Below are 27,481 nucleotides of genomic sequence, written 5' to 3' on the forward strand. Positions count from 1 at the left end.
TACAAAAGGGTTAAAGGTGACTGCAGTTAAATAAAGGGCAAGAGAGTATTTGTTGAAAAGTTTTGATTTTTCCCCTTTCTGGAGTCTTAAACTCTTCATTGGTCATCTAGGATTTTATTTTTTGAAATATATTATGCATGCATATATAGCCTTGGAATTAAGAATTGTTGTTATTGCAGGGTGATGCAGGTTTGATTCCTCGAATTTGTGAAGGATTATTCAGCAAAATAAGCGAAAAAACAAAGCGGAACGAGGCATCCTTTCGAACAGAAGTCAGGTAGGTCTTGGCGTGTTAAGAGTTTGCAGGTTATCAAACTTCTTTCAGTTACAACCACTCTGTTTCACTTTATCTCTGAGAAAAGTGCATATTTTTCAAAAATAACTTTTTATGCTTGGCCTCAGTCCTGTAATTGATTTTTCTTGGCACTTGTAGTCAAAATGCACAGTACTTGCACTTTCAATCCTAGAGCTGTGCTTATTGCTTCATTTTTATGATAGTGCAAATGCCTTTGCTATTAGACAGTATCTTCCCTTTTTTACCCTTTATTTCAGACTAACATTAGGAGATCTCGATCTTGCTAATGTCTGCTCTCTTTCCACTTTCTTCTTGCTTTTTTAGCTTTTTCTTTTATGATACAATACCTTGTAGTCATTATTATGTTAAGCCAACTTTGGATCTATTTTCTTTCTCCAAATGTCTTGCTTTCAAACTTGCATTAATATGGCTTTCCTTTTATAAAAGGGTCTTGAATCAGTCAGTGGCTTTCTATTCTTTTTTCTTTCAGTTATTTGGAAATTTATAATGAACGTGTGAGAGACCTTCTCCGACGGAAGTCATCAAAAACGAATAATTTACGAATACGGGAACATCCAAAAGAAGGGCCATATGTTGAGGGTAAAAGCACTTTAATCGTTTTACACTGCATATTTTATTACCTTTATATATTCTCAAATGTAGTGTCTAATTATATTTTAATTTTATCTTTTAAAATATAAATCATGATGGATGCAGTGCTTTACTTCGGTACAAAGCATTGAAGGAATAGCTTCTAATTTTGCACTGCTTGCTTTCCCAATCCTAAAATTATTACAGAGTTTTTTATCTGTGAATTTATAATGCATTTTTAAGGAATGTTAAGAGATGCAATTGGTTTTAATAGTTTGTTGACTATAATTTATAAATCTTAGATATTTAGGTGAAATTAAAACCTATTAGGATCTAATTGTCTTAATCTGTTCTCTACCAGGGAAGGTTCCCTTGTGGGATTATATTCATGTTATTCCACTAAATAATTTAGTAAGATTGCATAATTTTTTCTTTTTTTACTGTAAATGTGTAAGTTGTCCAGTGTTCATATGAGGTCTCATTCCTTTCCTTACATGATAAACAAGTATGACAATAAATGCTAATTGCAGCAATAGTTTGCAGTATTGAGGGTAATTTGAATCTTTTTGTAAAGAGAATTAAGGGCATATGTGAGCATACTGTAACACTCTGCTTTTCTTCAGACTTGTCTAAACATTTAGTCCAAAATTATAGTGATGTTGAGGAACTTATGGATGCTGGAAATATAAATAGGACGACAGCTGCAACTGGAATGAATGATGTTAGCAGCAGGTCACATGCCATTTTCACAATCAACTTCACTCAGGTAATGAAACAAAACTCCTTAGAGAGATTGGACTTGTTTCTTTAGAGCATAGTGATTTGTTTTCTTATATGTAGTAAACTCCTTTTCTAATGACTCCTGCTCTTTGTTGTTGTTTTTGGGTGCTTTTTAAAAAGCCCATGGATGAGCTGCTAGATGAAGAGAACTTGGAGGTGGGGGAGAAATTGAGTGTAAATTTGTCTGTGCATGCTATTACATATTGAAAGCAATCTATAAATATAATGCAAATGTCACAAGCTTAATAAAATGAATGCAGCGCATGGTCACTGCATCACATAGATTACAGCTCACAGTGTCACAGCTTGTCTGTAAATGGCTAAAACATTGCACATCTTACAATTTAAAGAAATAATATGGGAGTTATGCAACCATTCATTATCAAATGTCTTTCAGCAGCACCTCTAATACACCTGTCTTCTCAAGATCTGCTATTGTAAACAAGTTAAATTCAGTCATGTCATGAAAAAGACCACTAAATTTGATTCAGTAAAAGTGTAGTATTTCTTAGCTTAATGTACTTTTCTTTGTTTTATTTTTTTCTTTTCTGTAGGCTAAATTTGATTCTGAGATGCCTTGTGAAACTGTTAGCAAGATTCATTTGGTAGATCTTGCTGGAAGTGAGAGAGCAGATGCCACTGGTGCCACAGGGGTTAGATTAAAGGAAGGAGGGAATATTAACAAATCTCTAGTTACTCTGGGAAACGTAATTTCTGCCTTAGGTAAGTCTCTGGTTTTTGTGCTTGTCTGTCTTAAGGTGTTTTTAATCATTAAACACATTTGTGTTTACTTACACAAATAATGGCCTAACATGTTTTTGAAAATGGATGAAAAGACCTGATTTTAATTTTTTTTCTACCTCCTCATCACAGCTGATTTATCTCAGGATGCAACAAATCCTCTTTCAAAGAAGAAACAAGTATTTGTGCCTTACAGGGATTCGGTGTTGACTTGGCTATTAAAAGATAGCCTAGGAGGAAACTCCAAAACCATAATGATTGCCAGTAAGTGTTTTTAATTTACTCTTCTTGAATTATGAATAGTTCATTCCTAATAGGAGTGGATGTAAATGTTTAGATTCCAGATGTTTTGTTAAGGCAGAACCTGGTTTACACATGTTAGTGATTTCTTCCTTTCTGAGCTTTCTAGTAACACTCTGTCTTTTACTCACACTCTGCGCAGTGTAATTAAAGCTTTGTGCCTCTGGTCTATGAAAGTGTGAATCAGTTGCTGTTCCAAGCTGTTGGTTTTTGTTGCATGAGTAGCAACCTGGTCTCTTTTGACATGCTGTGGGAAAGGTGGTCACTTTTATCTAACCTTCTAAAGGCACACAACATTTTAACTTCTTGTCTAAATTTAATTATGATCAGTTGTCTTGAAAACTCTTATGGTTTCCTTTTTACCCATAGGAAGTTCTGCAAGGATCACTTAGTTTAAAACCGTACCTATGCCACATGTATTGCAGGTTTGTCAGTAAATTGGAATGGGAATCCCATTCCCAAAAAAACAAAGTGAAGCCAGGATGATGTTTAAGGGGAGGTGACAGTTTTGGATGTTGGAAATCATAGAATGGTTTGGGTTGGAAAGGACCTTAAAGATTGTTTAGTTCCATCCCTCCTGCCATGGATGGGGACATTTTTCACTAGACCAGGTTGCTCAGAGCTCCATCCACCCTGGCCTTGTTTTGCTGGTGGGTAGGGTCAGAGACACAGATACCAAATTAAGGAACAGTGTAATTTACTATTATGTAAAACTGTAAACAATCACAAAAAGATAAGCTAAGCAAAGCACATAATAACTAGCAAAGAATTACAAAAAAATAAGCTAAGAAGTGCACCTAATCATTACTAGGAAAGAAGGCCTATAGTGATTAAGAAAGAAACATCACCAGGTTACCCTAATAACAATACATCATCCAAGTCTGAGAGACATCAGCTGTGTGGGGGAAGCTGTCACACTGAAGGACTGGAAACCCACACCTGGTAACTGGGAGCTCCTGTGGTGCATCTTCCTCAGGCCATGAGGCTCCCCCACTTTGCTATCATGGTGGCCCAGTTTTTATACTTAAACAAGCTGACATAATTCCTAATTTCATTCTCCTGTTGGCTTTCTCCCAAAGCCTGGCATGGGCTCAAGGAGGAACCAGGGGAGTTGTCTTTGATTGTAATACCCCCCCTAATTAAGCCAGATGTAGCCTTGTCCAGTTTCTAGACATATAAAGGCAAATACATGTTTTACCAATAAATGAACTTATTTTTTTATGTATATAGTATATAACTATACTTTGTTAATAACCAAATATATATATATATATATATATGACATTTAGTTGGAAGGTTCATCTATATGTTAAGTTTGTCTCACGGCCTGTTGTTCAGGCTTTAGTACTTCACTGTTTCAGTGTCTCACCATCTTCTGGGTAAAGAATTACATCTTAATAGCTAATCTATATCTCTCCACTTATAGCTTAAAACTGCCAGCCCAGGATGTGGCAGGTTTTCTGGGCCTTGAGCACAGACTGCTGGTTCATGTTCACCCACCAAAAAGAACCCCTGAGTTATTTTGTGAGGGGCTGCTTGCAATGAGTTCTTCTCCCAGTCTGCACTCAGATGTGGGATTGGCCCAACCCAGGTGCAGCACCTTGCAGTTGGACTTATTGACCCTCACTAGGTTCCTGTGGCCCCACTTGTCAAGGTACCGCTGGATGTGAAGAGAAGAGGAGCTCTGAAATTTCTCTCACTCTTTCCTGCTCAAATGAAGTGTGGTCTTAACTGGTATAGTCCCTTTTTGGGAATGAGGGATAGCAGAACTGAGGAAATAAAATGTCTCAGATCAAGTTCTGGTCCTTCAGAACCAGTCAAATTCTCTGGATATTCTCAGTTCCTTTGTTGGAGGATTTTGGGGATGTTTTTGGAATCCGTGCCACTTGTTTTCCTCAGGAGAATCATAGTAGTGCCAACAGATGATTGTGGACCAGACTCTGCTTTGGTTTTCTGGCTCTTTTAAGTAAAGGTGTGCTTGAAACTTTCTTCTTGCTGCTTTCTTGCAGTTCCATGGTTGAGTAACTTTTGTTTTTTTGACAGAGGGATTGGGAAGAGAAGTTTTAGAAACACAGTGAGCTTTCGGTGCCTATACTAATGAATACAGTACCCAGCTTCTTTTTCAGCTACTTCCTCATCTTTTAGTGATGCTTCTGGTAGGCAGAACCCTGATTGTTGATCTTTTCTCCAACAGTAACTCTACTGCTAATGTGGTGGAATTCCCTAACAGCCCAACAAGCTATCCGGATACATTTGTCCTGCCTTCTGTATAATTAAGCACAACAAAATGCAGGAAGATCATTTTAAACTGTAGGAAAGGCTGTAGAAAAATATGTCTGATATTGATTTGTCATATTTCTGTAACATATTGTAACATTCTTCCAGAAAGAGAATAATTGAGTAGTGGAGAGGAGACAGTAGATAAAGAAAGGGAGAGGGTGAGCTAGGGGAAGTATAGGCTCTTTCCAAGTGCATCTTCTGTAGCTTAGAGAGTCTCTGCCACAAAAAAATATTTGTTTTTGAGAGAATGAGAAAGGACAGATTATTTTAGTTGCTTAATTAGTTTTTCAGGTGTTTTCATTGTCTAATTCTCTGGATCTCTTGTTCAGTTTGATCATTAAAATTTCTGGATGCTTTTCTCTTCTGTGTTTTCTACTCGTCTATTTGGATGCCTTAATTATCTTTTTAATTTGGAACATCATATATATTGTCAGGAAAATTAAAGGAAGGATAGTATTAGCACTTGCATTTAAATTGCATTGTTTTTCCTGGTTAGGTTGCTTGAAAAATAATACTGGTTTCTCTTGATGCATCAGATAGCTGACAGTTCTGTGTGCTGCCAGATGCCTGCAGCTCAGGAGAACAGCTGGGTTTGTAAATTATAGAAGCTCTTCTCTTGTTTTGGTTCTCCTTTCTGGTTATTTTTTGTTTTAATTTCCATACTATGTTTTACCTGGAATGTCTTTTCTTTTCAATGATTACATTGATACTTAAAAAATACTCATGGTTTTCCTGACTGTTCTTGTAAAAAATTGCAAGAAAGCCTGTGAAGTATTCATATAGGACATTTATGTTTACTGAGGAAATGAAAATGTTAAATAGATTGACAACAAGATTTCTTTGCAATACTTGGTTGTTAGACCTGATTATCCTAATACACTTATCTCATACAGTGTTTCCTTATGCAAAGTTATAGTGACATGAAAGTTAGAACAAATTGTATCCGTACTGGTAAATAATATATTTCTGTCTCTTCACCCTCATTGAATTTATCTGACTTATAAAATATAAACTAACTTCAATAAATGAAGCATATGATACTGGATAAACTGCTTCTGATTTCATGTCCTTAGCTATTTCACCTGCTGATGTCAATTATGGAGAAACTTTAAGTACACTTCGCTATGCAAATAGAGCCAAAAACATCATCAACAAGCCTACTATTAATGAGGATCCTAACGTCAAACTGATCCGTGAGCTGAGAGCTGAAATAGCCCGATTAAAAGCCCTGCTTGCTCAAGGGAATCAGGTTAGCTTTACTTGGAATTTATGTGTAATTTTCCTTGAGTTATAACATCTATTTCTAGAATGTAATGAGATAATTATCTTTCATTATATTGATTTGAGTAAACAAGCTCTATGAGGCTACGAATGAATATTAGTTTCCTGATGGAATCAGTTTCCATGTGGCCAGCAGATTAGCTCTTTTAACATAAGGGGGTGAAAATTGGTCATCACAAAGCTTTTAGGTTTCTCGTAATATAATCTGAGCTGGATTGCAGTGTGCTGTGGAACAGGTAGTCAACATAGCATAAGGAGATTGAGCAGGAACCTTCTGGGTCCATCCTGATGGACTGAAGAGGTACTTTGTGTAGCATCTTAAGTAAAAGGTTTAAAGTATTTAAGATACGTAAATATGAAAATGTAGAGTGTGAGTGGATTTAAACACGTTTTATTTATGTTTGGCTGTACAGTACATTAGAAGGCACATAACATGCTAAATACATAAAAATATTTTCAGTGGTTGTGTAAGGAAACAAAAATCATGCTCTGCTTCACTTTTGTATGATTCTCTTTCTTGCTCTGTCGGTATGATCTGCTGTAAACATGCACAGGCTCAGTTAAGTTTAGTTTCTCCTGTGTTGGGTGGTGGAACCAAAGTAACAATAAAGAATATCAATTGGCTCAGGCCACTTGTTTCTTGTACATAATGTCATTCAGGACTACTAGATTTTGTACATGGGCAAATTGGAAGTATCTGAGGTACTACTTCAGATTTGGTTTTTGAACTATGTAATTCTGTTTTAGATGGTCTGTGCAATGTGAAATGTCAGTTCAGCATGGACCACTGTTAGTAGAAGGGTAGGACTTCAGCTGGATTTCATGCTATAAAAATTTTGCTGAAAAGGGGGATAGGAAGCACTGTTGGAAGCAGAAACGGGTATTGTAGATTACTGGAGCAGAGAGCTTTGCTTTGTTACAAACAATTAAAAAACTCTTTATGGGGTTGAATTCCTTGCATTTCTTTCATATTCTCTAGGAGGGGAAAAATAATTTATTTTCAAATTATGGCTTGATTTAGAGTTAGTAGATGTAACTTGGACCCCCTTGAAGTTTGAGTGCTTTGACCTAGTTCCAAGCTGTAAAATAGTGGTTATTGTAAAATAAATCTGGTTCAGTGGTAGGATATGGTAGATGGCTGTGTGGGAGACAATAGAGAACTTAAGCTTAAGCTAATTGAATTTGTGATGGTTGGTAAAACAGCAGGTGGTGTGTTATGTATGCACAGTGGTATAAATCTCTGCATAATTTCTTTCATGGTTTTCTCTTGCATCACCAGAACACTGTATTGCAAATGCTTCTGTAGATCTGAAGGTACTGATTACCAAAATGTGGTGCTGGATTCAGTGTAGGTCACATACAATGAGTACTGCCTGTGTGTTTGTGTTGTTTAGTAATTTTCATCTTTTAAGGCCAGCTATCTTAAGATCAAGTTATTAAAGATAAAACAGTATACACATGTATTAAAGCAAAATGGATAACTATTCATGCTTAATAAATTTTCATGTTTTTTAGAAATATAAAGAAAGCTGTATTAGGAGTTACCTGTTATAAATGTGTCTGGTTTCCATGTGTGAGACCGTGCATATGTAGCTAGTGAAAATATTCTCAAAACCAATTTGTGTTTGAAATACCTACTTTGACAGGATTTTGATTATTCTGTTTACAGAATTCCAAGGTAAAATGATACATATTGAAGTTCAAAGGAGTTTATGTTAAAGACTGAGAAAAATTGAACAATTGCATTTCATTTGGTTCCCCCAGAAATTGTTACTATTTTCTTTTTGAAATGGTGTTTACTTTTTACGGTTTTAGATTGCACTCTTGGATTCTCCAACAGCTTTAAGTATGGAAGAAAAGCTTCAGCAGAATGAAGCAAGGGTGAGTTAAAATTTCATAAAGCAGTTTTTAAACATCAAAGAAGTGGAAATATGGGTGGTCTGGATGTAGGAGTGTTTGTAATTTTCAGGATGTATCTTTATGTGCAACTACGTTTTGTCCTACCAGCATCATTGCCTTGATGCTTTAAAAAAAAACAAAACAGAAAGTGTGTGAATTAGTAATTTTGTTATCTTACTAATATGACATTGTAACCAAGAGCAAAATATATCTTTGATATTGATGTAGCAGTTCTGTTTATGAAAAGACTTCCCTGACCAGCTTGCCTTACTGAAAAAGCATTTTTGTAAATAGGCTAGAGAGGGAAGAAAAGCCAGTAGATCACAGTAATGAGCAGCAACTAATCACAGTAACAAAATATTCAGTGTGCAGAAAAACAGCAAAAGATTTTCGGGGAGAATGGTCACCTCTTCTGTGTTTTTCATATAATTTATAACTTGTGGTGTAGGGTAGGTCTTTTAGAAAATTTCAGTATTTAAATCTGGTGTGTACAAATGTGTTAGGTACCTAATTAGCAATCTTTTTGGAGGAGGGTCTTAGATCTAGACCTTGACAGTGTGCTTCTCACCAAGTTTTTTCAATAATCCAGCCAAGTGTTGAGACTGGAAAAATTTTCCAGAGAGTTTGTATAACTCACAGCATCCAGAAGAATCTAGATATAATGGTACTGTCATTTCTCTAACTAGCAATCTTTCAGTCTTTATTGTATCATTCTGTGTTAATTCTTTTCTATATATTAGCTTGCTTTGAAAGCTGTTGCAAATTAGTTTAAAAAAAAAGAGTAAAAGTCATACTTTGGAGGAGTCAAGAGGGAATTAGTCAACTACATGGCAGCAAATATTTAGCTCTGAATACTGTCAAAGGGTGCCAATCAAATGTGATGCCTTTAAAAAAGGGGCTCCTTAGGTTGGTTTAAATGGTAGAGTTTACCTACCCTTTAGTGCTGCTTGGACCTTTAGGACTAGAAAATTAACATATTGCTTTGAAAATCCTGTTTTATTTATATCCTTAGTCTTATTTTTGAGTACAAACAAAAAGCTTTTATATAAGAGTAAGCTCAGTAATATAAATTGCTGACTACAGTCTAATTAGAATAAGTTATTCATGTTCTGACAATAACCGTTGCTTACCCTGCTCAGAAGTGTTGGCCCTGCTGTGTGGGGTGTATATCAAGCATATTTTATTACCTTTGTCAGCCTCGTTAAAAGGTTATATGATTACTATTCATGATAATTACAATAGACATAATTACTGAAACTTCTTGGTAGATGTTGCAGCGGTTACAGCTTTTTCCTAATTGAATGAGTGCAGTAGCTAATTTGTTTGCATAGATTTAAAGACTTTATCACTATATTTATATTACCTGACAAGTATATGGTGACTTTCTTTAATGAGTTGATTTTCCTTATATAAGAATAATTTGGAGTCGTTTAATTTTAAAATGTTTCATTTAAAAAGAAATAATTAAAAATGAAGTGAAGTGTTTCTGAGCAATACAAATTGTTCTGGTATGGTGAATAGAGCTGTGAAAGACTTTCTTCATGTCTTTCTTTAAGCTTTTGAAATTTGCTTTGTTTTAATGTTCCAGTTAGCAGCACTAGGAATTATAGTGATGCATTGAAAAGTATGCTTACTTGTCTTTGTTGAAATCTTGAGATGCAGGTAGAGGTGGGAGAAGTTTCTGTATCTGTCATTGATTAATTTGGAGCTAATCTGCAAAGACCAAAAAAAATGCAGATGGCAAATGGGGAGATGTCTGGAGCAGCTGCATTGAAGACTTCTTTCTTTGTACAGTGGCATTATATGAAAGGTAGCTAAAGAGGTGGACAGCTGCTTGATTAGGAAAGGAAGGACAAATCCTAAGCATTCTGTTGGCCTGACCTCAGTCTGGGGGAAGGTCATGGAGTGGCTCATCTTGAGTCCAGTCACACGGCATGTACAGAGCAGCCAGGGGAGTGGGGCCCCGTCAGCGTGGGTTTAGGAAAGGCAGATCCTGCCTGACCAACATAATCTCTTCTCTGAGAGGATGACCTGGTTTGTGGATGAGGAAAAGGCTTGAATATTGCTTACCTGGACTTTAGGAAGGCCTTTGATGCACTCTCCCACAGCATTCTCTTGGAGGAACTATCTGCTCAGGACTTGCACAGGTGCATTGTTTCAGGAAACTGTCTGGATGGCTGAGCCAAGAAAAATGGTGAAGTTAAATCCAGTTGGCAGCCAACCAGTTGGTGTTCCCCAGGGCTCAGTATTTGGGCTTGTCCTGTTTAATATCTTTGTTGATGATCTGGACGAGGGGAGCCTCTCTGTTACCCTCAGTCAGGTTGCAGATGGCACTAAGGTGGTGGGAGTGTTGATCAGCTGGAGGATAGGAAGGCTCTGCAGAGGGGTCTGGACAGGCTGGATCGATGGGCCGAGGCCAATGGCATTGGGTTCAGTAAGTGAAGTGGGGTCCTGCCCTTGGCTCACAACACCAGGCAGCACCACAGTCTGGAGGAAAAGGAACTGAAATGTGGCCCAGTGGAAAAGGACCTGGGGAGCTGGTTGACAGCGGCTAAACATGAGCGAGCATGTGCCCAGGTGGCCAGGAAAGCCAACAGCACCTGGCCTGTATCAGCAGTGGTGTGGCCAGCAGCATCAGGGAAGTGATTCTTCCGCTGTACTTGGTGCTGGTGAGGCCACACCTTGAGTGCTGTGTTCAGTTCTGGTCCCCTCACTTCAGAAAGGACACTGACATGCTGGAGTGAGTCCAGAGAAGGACAGTGAGAGCTGGGGAAGTATCTGGAGCACAAGTGTGAGGGCAGAGTGGCTGAGGGAGCTGTGGTTGTTTAACCTGGAAAAAGGGAGGCTCAGGGGTGACCTCATTTTCTACAGTTATGTAAAAGGAGGTTGTAGCCAGGTGGGGTTCAGATTTCTCCCAGGTAAAAAGCGACAGGACAAGAGGAGGTGGCCTCAGGTTGCTTCAGGCGAGGTTTAGATTGGATATTAGGAAAAATTTCTCAATGGAAAGGGTTGTTGAGCATTGGAGAAAACTGCCCGGGGAAGCGATTGATGCACCATCTCTAGAGAGATTTAAACGACATATAAATGTGGCACTTCAGAGGGATGTGGTTCAGTAGTGGCTTGGCAGTGCTGGGTTAACCATTGGACTTGATGATCTTGAGGTCTTTTCTAACCTAAATGATTCTATACACAGCGTTCTCCCTGTCTGTAATGCCTTCTTACTTACATCTTCTTACTTCTGTGCTGATGACAATGAAGTGGGTAGTTTCTAAGTTTCAGTAAATTTTGCTCTGGTTTGCTCCTGAAGGCTACTGGTGTGCCTCTCCCTCTGCATGCCATCCTCTGGAGAGGACTTTTGCCTTAACATGCTTACCTGTACCATGGGAAAAGAGCTGTCCTGTTATAGCTAAGGAATCAGTCTGTGGCAGTAGACTTCGTAGGACTGAAGCACTTTATGAAACTATTTGAAGGCAGACAATTATTTGCAGTAATTATCCCAGAATTTCATTTCATCTTACAGTATAAATAACGATTTTGTGTCTTGAGGGAGAAGTATTATAGGTATGGCAACTCATTGCACAAGCATCAGTGCTCTTCCGTATGTTTAAGTATTAAACTTCACAAATAATTGCACAAATACTTAGTACTTCTTTGAGAATGCATTTATCAAGAAGAGATGTGATTTTCTTCAATATTTGTTTTCTTTCATAGGTACAAGAACTGACCAAAGAGTGGACTAATAAGTGGAATGAAACTCAAGATATTCTGAAAGTAAGGCAAATAAATAAATTTTCCTCTTGGCATTTGACCTAGCCTTAGTGTTTTTCCTTAAAAAAAATATTATTTTTCTAAGTCATCTCTGGCTCAACTCTTTCTGTTATTCACCATCTTTCTGTTACTCACCATAGTGACCACACAGTGCAAAACAGCTTATTTTTAACAAATGTTTCAATTGATGAATGGTTTTGAGTTACAAATGCAGAAAACCTGGGCTAGGGACAAGTGGATCCCTCATATCGTTGGTATTTGTGTGGTACCAACAAGACTTGTGAATAATCACTTCTTATCTTACATTGGGTATCTCAGTGGATGTGGTGCACAGTAGATATGGATTTTCCATTGTCCTGGGGAGATTTTGTATTGGTATTTGGTGCATGATTAAGGTGGCAGTCTGAGGTTATATTTTAATGAGCTACTTGATGATTCCATGCATTTGTACAAGCACACACATGCATTTGCATGCACACAGACACACACACACACACAGAGGAATAATTCCCACAATTTGTTTTTTAACATGTCAATTAATATTTTTGTTGCCAAGTGTTTTAACTGTTCTGTTAAATAAAAATTTTGAAAACAAAGCTTAAGCTTTCATGATTTGCTGAGCATAACTTGTTTGTAGTGCAATTCAAGCAAGCATTTAGAAGTAATTTTAAAATTCTCCATATCACTGATATCAAACTTGATTTTTCTTCTTTCTTGAAATCAATTTTTGATTTCTTTAATTTTTTTCTTCAAGTCCATCACTGTCTTTGATCTGACTTCCACGTGAGTTGAATGGCTTTGTGCTTAAAACTAAAATAAAATATAATAAAGCACAAATAGCAGAGAGAACGGAGCAGGGTTGGTAACTACTTAGCAGTTTACATGACAGAATAGACTGTTTAATGTCTGTCTAGATACTGAACTGGAAATTATCAATTGCATATTCATCAGCTATGTTTTGGCTTCAACTTTATGTTATTTCTGTTATTTTATTTTGAAGCATCTATACATACATAATGCTTTGTTAAATCTCTCTTTATTCACTGTGGATTGGGACATCCATTGTCACATGCAGCATTTGTGAATTTTGGTCAATTGTGGAAGTGAGCATTGTTTTATATGGGAAGTTTTGAAAGCTCTGTGTTGGAAGTGCACTGATTCATGCACAGAAATTACAGGATTGGAGGAGGTGTTAACTGAACAATACATATAAACAAGGGAGAGCTGCATTTAAATACTGAATCTAAAGGACTTAAAGAAGCTGTAATTTCTGGTTTTTTAGTACTGAGCTTTTTTACCATAATTCTTGCAGCTTCTGTATGAACTGTACTCCCACAGGATGATATTTGAGTGTATGAATATAGCTTATATTCCATTTTTGGGTTAAAGGCAGTTGATTAAACTTTCTTTGTCCCAAGCCCCCTGAAAATCTGCAAAAGATTTCTTAGTTGTACTGTTTTATTTTACACCATTTCACTGAAGGTATCCATATTTTTATTCACTTCTTGTTTAATGATTTGTGAAATCACTGACAGCATATGAGTGGGAAAGGGCTTTTGGAAGTTTGCCAGGCTGAGTCACTGGAAAGCAGATTTTAAACTTTAGAGAGCAGTGGTGTTTTTTGTTATAAATTCTCTGTGAGTTCACTGGGATTTTTGTTTCGTCATTTACATCCCTCCCTTGCACACAGAGACCATACATGCTGTAATCTGTAAAAACAGATTGTCTTGGCACTCTGAGAAGTGAGGCCATCTTTATATGTCCACATCACTGAAGTCGCACCTGCACTTTCCCCATGCCATAATTCAGTAACTTTCATGACAGTCTTCATTAAGGTACATAGAACTTCATGTTTGTATTATATTTAAAACCTTTCCCTTGCTTCCCCCTGGCTATGCTGTCCTGAGATAGTTGGTGCCTTCCAATTCCTGCCTTGCAACAGGCTTGGAGAACTAAAAATCATTTGCTTTTCACTTTCTAACACTTTTTGCTCCAGATCTTTAAGGCATATGCTTGCAAGATGGAAGTGCACTTGTTTGTAGCTGAATGGGATTCCCTATTATATTGTATGTAGTTATGATTTTTGTACTAAGTTCTAAATATTGAAGTTCACATGATTTTGAATTGTTCTCACAGGCTGATGGAAAAATCTCTTAATGTTTAAATCCAAAATAATTGAAATGATTTTGCATAAGCCTTGTAAAATACAAGTAAGAATCACAGGGCATGCTGGTGTGTTCCACTAGATCCACAGATATTGCTGGAAGGAGTTACCCAGCTTTTGATGAGTACAGTGCTTTCATCAGGCAAAGATGCCTCACAAAGAAACCATGTTTTGCAGGGAAGATGTTCCTTAAATTTTTTCACCCTTGCCAGTTACTTTGAACCTTGTTTAAAATTAGACCAGCAGCATCTAAATGCTACCTTGAAAATAATTCATAGAGAATGGAAAATTCTATCCAGCTAGGAAGTACCAAGGAACAGAAAATACCATGTGAAGGTAAGCTTTTGATAAAAAGTATTTGGCAGCTTAAAATTCAATTATTCTACTCAGCACTGTACCATATGTGCAGCTGACATGTGCATCCCAGTATTCTTCCTTATTTCCGTTGGTAGCTTTTATCCCCTTTGACGTTTGTGTGCAGTCAACCCGAAGTTATGTTTTTCCATCTTTAGACTGAGTATGTTGAACTATCCCATCTGCAAATGTTGTCAGTTTTGGATGTGGGGTAGTGTGCAGTGGCTGAATGCCACTATCAGCTGTGAGCATCTTGTGTAGTCTTTCATTCTGCTGATCACTGATGGACATATCCTGGGCTGGGGATGGTAGCACTGGTAGTGTGCTCTCTTTTGTGCTTTTGGCAGAATCGTTTTGGAGGGTGACTGTCTGGCTTTCTCTGGAGTCTGAATTATTGTCAACTCACACCTAAAGCCCAGATCTTCTCATTTTCTATATTCAAAGCTTAGGGCACTGCATACATCAGAGTTTAAGTTTGTGCTGATTCTGTATGAAGGATTCTTTACTGTGTACCATGGCAGGCTCTTGGTGCTGTTGATCTGCATGAAGTGCCAAGCATTGTTTCGACTTGTGAAGTTTGTTTTCATCCTTTATCTTCTCACTGTAATACAAACTGACACTCTTAAACTTGCTTAGCATTGCAATCTGTCACCTGTCTTTTTTAATAAAAAGCAAAGATATTTTAATGCTTAATAGTTTTAATAAATATGTGGACGATGCTTCACCGTTGGGTAAAATACTGCATTGGAACCCAAAGTGATAGTGTTTGGTTCCACAGGCTTTGGGTTATTTCTTTAAATGTCACTAAAGGATTGCACCTTACGGAACAGTGTAGCTTTACATTGCTTCTCTGTCTTCAGATGTCTTGCAACCTCAGCACTTAACTGAAGGATTTAGCTTTCATCTCAAGCTTGTTGGATCTTTGTGTGAATTTTTTTTTTTTTTTGCTTTCTTGTACTGTTCTTTCATATACATTTCCAAAAAGAAGAGGAGGAGGAGGAGGGAAAAAAATCTTGTTTGCTCTTTTCCTTAGTTTAGTGCTTTTTATACTGTTCTGCTAAAGATCAGTCATTGGGTCTAAGATGTTAGGATAACCTATCCAGCTTTTGATTTTTCTCTTGCCTTGAGGCATTAATTGGTACAAAACTTCTTTTGATGTGTCTGCTTTATTTGACTGCATATGTTGTCATTCTCCTAGAGATCTTTTTTTTTTTGAGTCACCTTTTTTTTGTCATCCTTTGTGCATGTTTCAATTTTTTTCTCTAACCTTTAGCAGCTTTTAGATTAATCTTTTTAAAATGTGCACTCCTTTATATAATTCTCTGTTGGTTTTTCTTCCCAGTTCTCTTTTAAATGTCTTTCCTTTTTTCTGTTTGTGTAGAAACTGGTATGACTTTGAGCTGTTGCTTTTTAATGTATGTCATTTGTAGCTAGTGTAAAGGTGTTTAAATGCTCTTCTTTTATTATTTTTAGTTTGAAGTAGATTTAAAGTTCCCTTTTATTTGCTTATCCTGATATTTGATTCTAATCGTGTCATTAGCTTTGTGTGTTGATGGTCAACTGATGTCAAAGGATGTAGAGAGATCTATCTTGGGAGTCTATTAAAGGACAGGGCTTTTTGTGTGCGTGTCTAATTCTTGTGATCAATAGTTTAACTAGTCACTACTTCAGCTGGCTTTGTCCTGTTGGATTTAGTGACACCACCTCACTTGCATCAATAATACTAATTCTGCTGCAGCACTTTACCACATGGTGTTTAAATATGTTATTGAACAGTGTTTATTGATGATTTATTTGATCATTCTTTTTCTTTCTTGTGCTTTGGTTGACTACTGTTTAATAGTGATATTTATGCCTTAACAAGTGTTGTTACTTGAGGAAGAAAACTGTATGAAAACTGCTTATCTTCAAACATTAACATCTACTGTTTGTTTATGTCATGCCTCTTTTTTGGGGGAGATTAAATACCCTTGACTCACCATAATGAATAAATACAAATTAATACCAAAAATTATTTTGATGGATATACTCATCTAAGCAGGGGAATTTTCTTTCTTTAGGAATCTTGGCTATATGCAGCAAAGACACTAGGAGACCAAAACTCAGAGCAGTTGTGTTGCTCATTATGAGGTGTAGATTAGGGTGGTACAAGCAAATATATTTTATTTTAACAATTTGCTTTCCATGGTGGCTTGCATACCATAGTGAGCTCCCTCAAGAGCAGTTTGTTGTGTTCTATATAAATGCTGCATTTGTCTACATTTATTTGCATTCTCAGATAATCTTTAAACCACAGTTGCTGAACAATATTTAAAAGCTATTGTCTCGGTTCTTCTGCCTGAAATGCTGGGCATATATCACCATTTTGCTGGTTTTTGCCTTTTTGTTACTACCTATTAACTGTGACCCACTTGTCAGCTTTTCCTCTTCTCACTTGTGTTGTGTTCTGCCTCTGTTGCCCTTTGATGAGCATTTGTTTTCTTCATTCTTTCATGTCATTGCTTTAACAAGCTCAGTCCTCAGGTGAGAAGTGCTCTCAATTAGCACCTTCTGCTTTCACCTAAATTCTACTCCTAAAATTCTACTCCACTTTTGATGGCGGCAGAGGAGTTGTACAAGCTCTTGTCTCCTGAAAAACAAACTGTAGAACTTCTAAAAAGTAAACAGGCTTTAATCCTGCCCTTAAAAAGTGCATGTGAATTTTAAAGACCTCTGCTCACATGCCTGTGAAGAACAGACTCTAAAATTGGTTCTATTTACAGGTCAAATGAAAATAATGGAGTTACAAGACTGGTATGCATTTGTATGTAAAGCAATGTCTACATGATACTGTACTTGAACTATTCACAGCTTTAGCATATGTGTTTATTTGTATGTTTGGCAGGAATTATTTCTAAGGTCTTTTTCATATTTCAGTAAGTGAATAATTTTTGTAAACTTGTTGTTAGTTAGAGATATTGATGTTGCATTTTGGTTATAATCTGTTGTTGGCTGTGTTCAAAGCATATCTGTTTGTTTCCAAAGGGAGAACTACATCTGTACTTCGACTTGAATAAATCTTATTTGATATTTTATAACTTCTTTTATCATCTGTTTGTATTTGAAAACTCTTATTGCATGCTTCCAGTTTTTGTTTCCTCTCTAAAAGCTATGTCATCTGCTTGAATTTTTAAGAGATTTAAAAATCTCTGCAGAATTAACACAGGATTGCACAGCTATGAAGCTCGCAGAAAGAATTTAAGTCAGATGTTGCTGCTGAATTTGTTTTCTTTTAGAAAAGTTCATAAAATAAATAGAGTAGCAGCTCTGTTCCTACGGATGTTGGCTTTCTCAACAACAGTTTGTCTTCCAACCATTATGTAATATATGTTAATTTATCAAACTGAATTTGTATGGAAAAGAAAAATGCACGTTCACAATAAGTATTCTCTTATTAACATATTATTTTTAATAGAATTGCCTTGACCTGGCTTTTGAGCTCTGTGCAGAGGAAAAGATATTATGAAAGTTTTAAGAGGACTGATGTTGGCTATTCTTGTTTATCTTGGTCAGTAATCACTCAATAAATGAAAATAGCATCTTTTCTTTAGAAGCCTGTTCAACTGTGGTTTTGATTTCTTGCACTAGATGTCGCTGCAGATACAATAATCAGGTTCTTCTGCGTGCTTAATTTGGATTTAATTCAAATATTTTAAAGGAAAATTATTTGCAATATCTTGAATTTCATTGCTGTTCACATTCACTAAAGTAAGTTTATGAGAATGCCAAAACATTGCCCTAGGAGCAAGTCCTGAAGAACCTGAGTAACTGTTCTGACAAAACCACTTCTGAACAACAATTCACAGTTGTGATGCACTGCAAAGTGATTATGTACATTAAGATTTATTGCAGTTGTTTTTCAGTGCATTTTTCAACCCTCTTTTTCCACTGACAGTTTATCTAGAATGTTTGACAAATTTGGCTAAAGCCTTTAAAATATATTTATTTTCTTAAATTTGTATCCTTGATATTTTAGAGATGTAAGAGATCAGTTTCAGAGAGAGGCAGTATATTTTATTTTATCAGGTAATACAGTGGAGAAGGCAAACAGGATTTTGGACATAGAGGTCTTTCACCAGGCCACTTCTGCTAATTACTTTCACTGAATTTTGTAGTTGAAACACCAGTGGCAATGATACGCAGTTCCTATTTATAACTGCTTCTTTCAACATTTTTCCCTTGATTAATCACTTTTGTAGATTTATAATTGAGTTTCAGTGCATGAAAATTTAATAAATTTGTTCAGGTTTTTCCATCTTTTTTAAGAAAGTTGCCTGATAACAAGGGAATATTTACTGTTCTTGGTCCTTCTACGTTATTTAACCACAGCTCCTGCCTTCTGAGCAGTGATGAGTAATATCAAGTTTAGCTCTCAGTTTTATTAGAATTTGTTTTCTTATACCTGGCCTTGTGCATTATGTATTTATTTCCCTAGTGTAGCAGTTGCTAGCAGTGGTTGTAGTTTATAACATCATCTATTCTGGTCAGAAGAATTCTCCTTTGGAATTTGAGTTTGGACAGAGATTATCCAAATATGATTGGTTTTACATTAAAGAGACATTGTTTTTTTCATACTATGTGACTGAATAGATGCCGCTATTAAGTGATGATTATTACTTTACCTAATAATCCTCTTTTGTTCAGTCTGGTAAGTATACCTAGGTTAATGCAACCCAAGAAGAAAGAAAAGAGAATGGAGAGAATTTTCTATAAAAGCAAACAGACGGGAACTTTTTAAGGGGTTATATGGTTTTTCTGAGATACAAATTGCTTTTTCTTCAGAGGGGCAGCTCTCATTGCTCTTCACTCACCAATTATTTTTTTCAGTGCTTTGTCTGTCTCAGCCTTGGCTTGCTGTTGTCAGAGCATGAAAAAAGTACTGAATTGGGAACTGGTACTACTCATCTACTGTAGCTCTTTTCCTAATAGAAGCAGTATTGAAAGGGTCCTAGCCACCTGAGGAATGCTGAGTGCAGCAGTCAAAAGTAGATTTCAAAAGGAATAATTGTCTGCTTTCAAGTCTTTCTGCCACCTGTGTTCATCTGATTAAGAAATCTCCTTTTTCTCTTGCAGATGCTATAGCTGCTTGTGATGCCTTTGTGGTGGGCTGACCACTTTTAACTTCCAGTTTCTGCTAGAAAGTTGTGATCAAGAGATGCCTAATGCTTCTGATTGTTTTTTATTTCAATTTTAAACTGTTTTTCCTCTTGGAACCAGCTGGGCCATAAGAGAAGCACAACTGGGGACTACCGTTTCTGAGCTCACCTACCACTGATTAAGCCAGGGTTGAATAGTTCAGTTGATAAGGCTGTGCATTTCAAAAGAGGCCCTCCAGTGTCTAGGAGTAACCATACTGCCAAATATTTCACTGCCCTCCTCCTTGCAAGTGGGGTCCTGCATTTGTAGATTATTCAGGCCATGCTTAGCTTTAATGCATTGCTAGAGCTTGTAGGCGGTTTTCAAATGAAAGGAGTCAGGCAGAATGGGTTGCTCCTGAAATCCTTTCTACAGCTCTGATGCCACTTGTTCAACAGTTCCTCCCGGGCATTTGTTCTGCTTTCCTATTAATTATCTTGTGCCAGGAAGGTGGTCTAAATTGAAATCAGTGGAAGCTCCTGAAAGAAAAAATATATCCTAAAAACTGTTTCTCCCAAAGGATCAGCAGAGAAGTAGTAAGAGAGAGAGAGACAAAATGTGTATTTCTCTTTGGATTTGGCTATGGGATGAGGAAGAAGCATTTCAACATCAACAGTTTAGATGACCCCCAAATTTATATCTGCCTCACAAATGAGCTGTTTCTAATGACAATGTGATATGAAATGCTGGAACCATTTTATTCCGCTGGTGTTTTTAGCAGTATATTTAGGAGTTTGTTGCTGTGTGATTTTGATATCTTTGTGTGCATGGTAGTGTTGTGTACCTGACTTTGCATCTTAAATGGCAGCTGGGCATTAGCCTTGATTCATACAGTCTTAAACACCAGTGGCAGCACAGACTGTGGCTGTTGCAACCAGTCAAGAATGTTCATCTAACTATGCGTATTCCTTTGCGAAGTCTTCACTGTTGTGTTGATAGTCCTGAAGTCTGTTTTTTCTCCTTGGTGCTTGTTGCTTGCTAGTATGCATAGTCCTTCTTCCTCCAATTTCATTCAGTAGGATGGCTCACATGTTGATCCAGAGGAAGAAATTCACAGATTCAAAGAAATTGATTACTTTAGATTAATCTCTACAGAAGTAGAGATGAATATCTAGGTAAACAGTAACAGAACTCTAGATAAGTGAAACACTTAATTCTCCCATTGCCCTAGAAACATACAAACCCCAAAATAGCTTTTAAAATTAATAAATGTATTTGCTATGAGCCTAGGTTTTTTTTCTCTCTATAATTCCCTGTCTCATTTATCATCCAGCTTTAGCAACAAATGAGGTAGGAGTCCTGTAGCTAATAGTCTACTGCCTTCTCAATTCATTCCCAGAATAAAGTCTATGAAATGAATTATTTACAGGTCCTGTAGAAAATATGTTATAATGTAATTAAAGGCTGTTTTGTAATGCATATGGAAGAGGAGATGAATGAAAATAGCCTGTCTTCCAGCCAGGCCTTTTCCCCTTTTTAGCATCAGCATGAAGAATACTGAGGGTGGAGTTGCTGTCTCTGAGCTGGGAGGTACAATATCTCCTGCTTGGTAGCGTCAGTAATGGCAAGAAAAGTCTTGTTCTGTGCCCTGAATGTCAGTGTTGCTATATGTAGGTTTAATTGCCCTTTGAGGCTAGTGTGTGCTCTGTGTGTTTGCACATAGGAGACTCTGAAGCCTCCTCCACTTGGGACAAACCAAATTTGCTGTGGGTGCCTTACTTCTTGAAACAACAGTAGTTTTTCTTTAGGCCAGGCTAGTGGGGACAGGAACCAGCCTGCAGCAGATGCTCCAGCATGGAAAATAGCAGCTTTGATGGTATAAGTTTTAAAAGCCACTGGAAAACAGGATTTTACCGGCTAGTGTCCAGGAAGCCAAAATAGGAACCTCTGCTTACAATTAGCCAAATCCTGCAGCTCTATTCAGGGGACTTTTCTCAGATTTCAGTAGTTCTGTCTGTATGAAGTCTGAGGTGCCAAGGAGCAGGCATTTCAGCTTAAGTTGCTCGTTGGAATTCTAGGAATGAAGGCCAAATTTCCTGAAAAATAACTTTGAATGTGCCAAGGCTTCTGATGGAAATCCTTGAAGCACATTAAATGTAGAGGTGCTTTGGGGCACCACCACAATAGTGGGGTTTCTGTGTATTAGTAGCCAGCTGTGTGTTGGCAGTGAGCTCATGACAATCTATTCCAAGAGGGAAAGAGAAATAATGAAAAATGGAAAAGGTGAGCTGACCTCATGAGACTGAGAACTGCTCCTGTAATTTCCTTATTCTTTACAGGGATTGCATCATTAATTTTCCATCATTTTAGCTTCACTGTCTTAGCAGTTGCTCATTTAAGTGGTTTTACATTCTGCATCTGCCTTTTTGACTGGCCTTCATTGCAGACAGCTATTGATGCCTCTCTGGGCTGATGCAGGAGCACCTGCATTTTCACAGTAAGCTGCTCACAACAAAACTGCAGTTTTCTGATCTTGCCTTTTGCTGACTCTTTAATTGGCTTTTCTTGCTTGATAAGGGTGCTACGATCTAATGCTCTGGAAAATGGGGGAAAAACTGCTTAGGAAGTTTCTGCAGTGGTGGTTTTCTTTGTGGTTTTTGGATAGTAGAAGTTTCTTCATCTCAAAAGAATGAAGTGTCTTACTTCTACTAAATTTCTTGTTTTAAATGCACTGAAACCAATACAGCCAATGGTATAGTGTTAATTCTTTGTTCCATTGTCTAGGAGAAGACATAATTTGTGCCTTATCCATATGCACAAGGAAATCAATATCCCCTTTCATCATTGATGGCTATATAAATTATTGATTCATTGCTTATAAAAGAAGAACATTATTTTTAAATTTCAAAAACGTTATTTAAGGTCCCAGGATAGTTCCAAACGTAACTTTGGCATGTGCATGAAAGATGAAGCATACCCATCTGCTGATGGTGTGTTCCCTATCTCCTCTTCTGTTCGCATTGCCTCCCAAATAGCATGTACTACTTTTGATTCAAAATTTATTTTGCTATTCCAGAAGCCATACCCATGTCATAATGAAATAAAACACGGGATAGAAATTTGATATTGTACATGCAGCTTTACAAAAACCAAAAGCTTTTTAAACAGACACCCACTCAGAAGAGGAGCAGCTTCATTGATGCAATACAGAGCAAAAAAGCTTTTCTTACTTTAATGTGAAGGCTGTCACTTCAGTGAGAATCTCAGACGTTTCAGAGTTGTTTGCTTGGAACACTGTGGACATGATTTTCTGAACCTGAGACAATATTCAAGCTCTCAGACGCTAACTATTCCCAAGGGAAAGTATTGGGAACCATTCTCTCTCAAGGATTATTTGTGTGAATAAGGAATTACTTTCCCAAAACAAGGCACAGATGTTCTGAGCATGTTTTTCTCTCTTACCCCATCAATGGGATGAGAGAGCTGTTGTTCCTTCTACCAATCAGGGTGACCTGGTCAGAGAAGGATATAAGGGTTGAGAAAACCCTGCAATAAAGGCTTTTTGGCCTCACAAAGTGGCTGCTGTGTGTCTGATAGTCTGGGGAGCCCTCAATACGTCGTGTCCTTCAGTGACAGAACACTTTTTTTTAACCTGGGAATTTTCTTCTCAGTCACAATTAGACACAATCAATTTTTTTTCAGCTGTTAGTATTTTGTCTTATCTGATCTGTTTATGATAAGTATTTTTAAGGGAGCCAGCCTATAGAAAAAGTGTTTATGTAACCAGTTTTCATCCAAAACACAGCAAGCTAAATACTCAGCTGTGCTTATTCCTTCACCTTTTAAGGAAATGTTACTAGTAAGCCCAAACCAGATTTCAATCTTCTGAAATATTTTTTTTACTCTTCTATCTCTCATTCCTCTTGTCCACACAGTAAATGTTCTTTCATACTTTGAAGTGAAATTTCCTGTTTCCCCTTTAGATTCTTTGAGCAATATTATGCATAGAGAAATCTTCTTCCAGTTTCAACTGTCTTATCAATAACTTCCCTAATGCTGCCATTTCTAGTGTTTCTTGACGTCCATTTCCAGTATTTTCTTTTATTGGGAGATTACTATGTATATGCTAGTTGTCTGGAAAACTACTGATGAAGTGTGTTCTGGATGGCAGTGCAGCTTTCAAAAGTAAGCAGTGGGTCTGTTCCATCTCTTTGGCCTTTGGTAGTTTAAGCCCTCAATGCAAGCATGAGAAGCGCTTGACCACAAAAATCAGATGTGTTACCTGATGTGCAACAAACCAATAATTAAACACTAGAGGGAGAGACACTAAACATTTATTTCTGAGTTGAACAGTCCTGGGTACCTGGTGGTATTCCACAAGTCAAGCACACCAGCTGTTAGAGCTTTTTACTATCTATACATTCTAACAAACAAAGGAATTAGTGTACATTGGGTACAAGTCACCTAGGTCTCTTATTAATTGGTATTCCCTCTTCTGTTGGTTAATGATTCTCTCACTTCCCATGTGAATTAGTGTGCCTGATCAGGCTTTCTCTTCTTTAGGGTCTGTGGAGTTCTAGGGTTGGTGGTTGTGATCTTCTGCCAAAATAATCTTTTACCCAGTCAAAGCTGATTTCAGCACAGTTGGTGAGCTGGGTTTATTAGTTTCTTTCTTATCTTGGAATTTCTGCCATATGTCCTTGTGACCCATAAATTCTGCATTCTCTGGGCCCACTATAAATGGAACATGCTTCTTCCCAAGGTTTGTTAGCTTTCCCTTAGGTCTGAGATCACTGAAACATGTCCAGCCCTAAACCTTAACTAGGCAATTTTACCAATGAGAACTTTGTTTTTCTAACACTTGGACATCACTTAGAGCTTGTTTGCTGCTCTCTGATTTAGGGGTTAAATCTCCCTTCTTGTTGATTAGGCTTAAAAGTGTAACAAAGATTAAACATCAAAGAACATACTTTCTTAAGAAAATTTTACATATTCCACATTTTGCAACACTCTAAACATATCTCCATTGCTTCCAGATATTTTTTTGACTCTTGTAGGTTTTTCCAGTTAGTCCATAGAAAGATTGCTTTATTATGCAGAATTTTTTCTTCTGCTACACTTACATATTTTTCCCTCTGAGTATGAAAATGTTACTGAGACATATTGAACACTGACAATCTAATGTAACTTAATATCCTTCTCTTTCCACTGCAATCTTCCTAGAAGGACAGAAATATCTTGTCAGCAGTGATTGACTCATCCAATAAGAGTCTTGTTAAAGAGAGTGCAGATTCAGTTTTATTTGTTGGAGGGTAATGTGCTAGTGTTTCAGGTTATCCCTATTTTAGGTACTGAAGTATCAGTGCTTGAAGGTATTTTAGGTGTCTTAATTCCCATATGTTTTGAAGTAAATTTGGCTGTATGAATACTTTAAAAACACAAGGTTTAGACAGAATTCTATGGGGTACTTAATTTCTTTTTCCCCAAGCACAACTTCCTTCTCTGTGAAAGAAGTCTCATTGTTTTGCAGGAACTTTTTCAGCAAAAGACTTGTGGTTTCAGGCAGCTTCTGGCCTAGTAATAGTTCATCCATGAATATCAACATTTCTATGTCTGGAGTTTTTGCCATTATGTAAATACAGAAAACATAATTAGGACTAATTAATCCACAACAGATGAGACAAGGACTAAATAATCTTCAAAATGTCAACTTCTGTAGAACTTTTTGTTAAATATTCACATTTAATTTCTTTCAAAATCCTGTTTTCAATATCTGGACAAACTGTTGCTGAAGGATTTGTTCTGAATGTGTTTAATTCAATTATCAGACTTTCTCTATGGTATATGTCTGTTAAAAAGTATCTTCCTGAACAGATGCTGCTCTAAACCCTTGATTGTCAAAAGTTGCAAGTTTATTTTTGTTTTCAACTGTTTTTCATTGCCCCTTGTTGTTTTTATTTTGTTGTTGTGTTCACAGAGCATAAGGAAACATATCTGAGATGGATTCTATTTCAAAACATCAAGAAAAGCGTTTTAACTTCTTTGTTGCAATCCAAAGGTGCTCAGACCTTTGATTATCTGAAGAAGCATTTTGATGCTATAAGGAGTGAAACTGGTTTGTTATCTGCTCTTGGAAGTTTCTTAGCATCTTCCATCATTTGCATTCCTCTGCTCAGGCTATAGACTGGCTAATGTCATGGCCAGCACAAGGGTTTGACAAGGTGATGGGTGGAGCTCTGAGTAACCTGATCTAGTTGAAGGTGTCCTGTGAGGGTCCCTTTTAACCCAAATGCTTCTATGATTCTACAATAGTAGGCCAAAAAAGCTGCTGAACATGACTCATGAAAAGAACACATTTTAATCTTCCAAAAAGTAATGATTTGTCTTTTTTCCATTTGAATGTGGAAATGTTTGTTTTCAAGAAGAATTTCTGGTCAAGGGAAGCAATTCAAAATCCCATCTTCTAGGCATCATACAAAGTTTGATTGCTCTAGGGACCAAGATAAGCTATCCAAAAACTAAAATTCAGTCAGGATACTGGATTGTGCGTTATATTTTGCACGAAGAAATGGCATGTCCATAGTTGTCTGGGTTGTTTGCCTTTTGTTTATTTCTTTGCTTGTCTGTGTTTTGTGTGTGTGGTTTTTGTGTTTGGTTTCTTTTTCCCCCAGTGGGATCCTCCTGTTATTTGTGCTTCTGCAGCTTCTGTGGTGACAGCTTTCTGATGAGAACTGAGCAAACCAGACTTTGAAATACTGATTTGCCAATTGATCTTCAGAATTTGTTAATTTACTAGTTATGTGCTGCAGGGATACTCTGAATTTTGGGGAAAACAGTAGATCTTACACTCAGTCAGACTGTCACATAACCAAGAGTTATCTGTGTAAAAAAAGAGAAGCAAATAATTTCAGGTTTCTGGTGTTCATTTGACTTGTTAATTGGCCCTTATAAAAAAGCTCAGATCCATTTGTGTTTTTGGTTGCGTATCCCAACACTGCAAAGAAACCTTTTTGCATTGAGAAGTGCAATATATATGAGATAATGTGGTAAGTATGAAGCCACTCTTTAGAGCAGCTGAAATGTATATATTTGAAGTGCCCAGCTGGATTGCAATAGTCTGCCTCTGTTAACAGTCTTTAATTATGTGATCACCTTGCTGTCTCTTATTATTTCTTTCTCTGGTTTCAGTCAGTGGAGAGATGGCAGCAAAATCCAACGTGGACTTGAGTAAGGAAGGAAGGAGATCATGGTCAGATTGACCTTGATGAATTCCAGAGTTACAATCATATATAGGGAACATAAGAGAAAAGCTAAGGAGGATTTTAAGGTTAAGATTCTATTAACCCATGGAAATTGTATCTTACAGTATCCCTAACCCAGGGAAATTTTAGAGGGTTTCCTCCTGAGGAATTTTCTTTTGGCCATTTTCCTTTAAAGTTGCTAGTCTCTTAAGACCTAAATTGATTAGCTGAATTTAAACAGTCATTAATACTCTTAATTGAAATATGCCTGGGAGAGAATTTGGTTATATTTGGTTTTTATGTTTAAATCTCTGTAGTTTTGTCTAAGTATAAGCTGCTTTACACAGTAAATCTGAAGGTTTTCACTATTAATAAAATAACATATTTAAAAGTTTAATGCCATAGAGTGCTTTTGGTAAAGCAATATCAAAGTTTGTCCTGGTTTCAACAAGTAGCTTTTGTTTACCAGTGATCTTGTTGGTCTTTATACACCTGTCACCTTGTTTTCATCAGGAAAGGATGTGTTGTACATGTTAAATTCAAGGTTACTTCTGTGTCCCCTAGTCCTTTTTGGCAGCATTTTTGAAAGAGATTTTTCGTGTGCTTCTGATAGTTTATGATATTGAAGCATTTAAATGAGTATTTCAAACATCTAATCTGCTTTTTGTTCAA

General features: G+C 37.0%; 1 protein-coding gene across 4 annotated transcripts in view; it reads left to right on the forward strand.

Moving 5' to 3' along the window:
- KIF16B (kinesin family member 16B) overlaps positions 1–27,481 on the forward strand; it is a 137,662-nt gene that overhangs the window by 24,267 nt on the left and 85,914 nt on the right. For all 4 annotated transcript variants that reach the window (XM_058836038.1, XM_058836040.1, XM_058836039.1 and 1 more), the window contains exons 5-12: positions 180–277; positions 786–895; positions 1,510–1,652; positions 2,221–2,389; positions 2,540–2,671; positions 6,061–6,236; positions 8,084–8,149; positions 11,879–11,938. In XM_058836038.1, coding sequence (XP_058692021.1) covers positions 180–277; positions 786–895; positions 1,510–1,652; positions 2,221–2,389; positions 2,540–2,671; positions 6,061–6,236; positions 8,084–8,149; positions 11,879–11,938 — 954 coding nt within the window. The remainder of the gene's footprint in view (positions 1–179; positions 278–785; positions 896–1,509; positions 1,653–2,220; positions 2,390–2,539; positions 2,672–6,060; positions 6,237–8,083; positions 8,150–11,878; positions 11,939–27,481) is intronic.

This window comes from Poecile atricapillus, chromosome 3 (genome assembly GCF_030490865.1).
Source record: "Poecile atricapillus isolate bPoeAtr1 chromosome 3, bPoeAtr1.hap1, whole genome shotgun sequence".
Lineage (NCBI taxonomy): Eukaryota > Metazoa > Chordata > Aves > Passeriformes > Paridae > Poecile > Poecile atricapillus.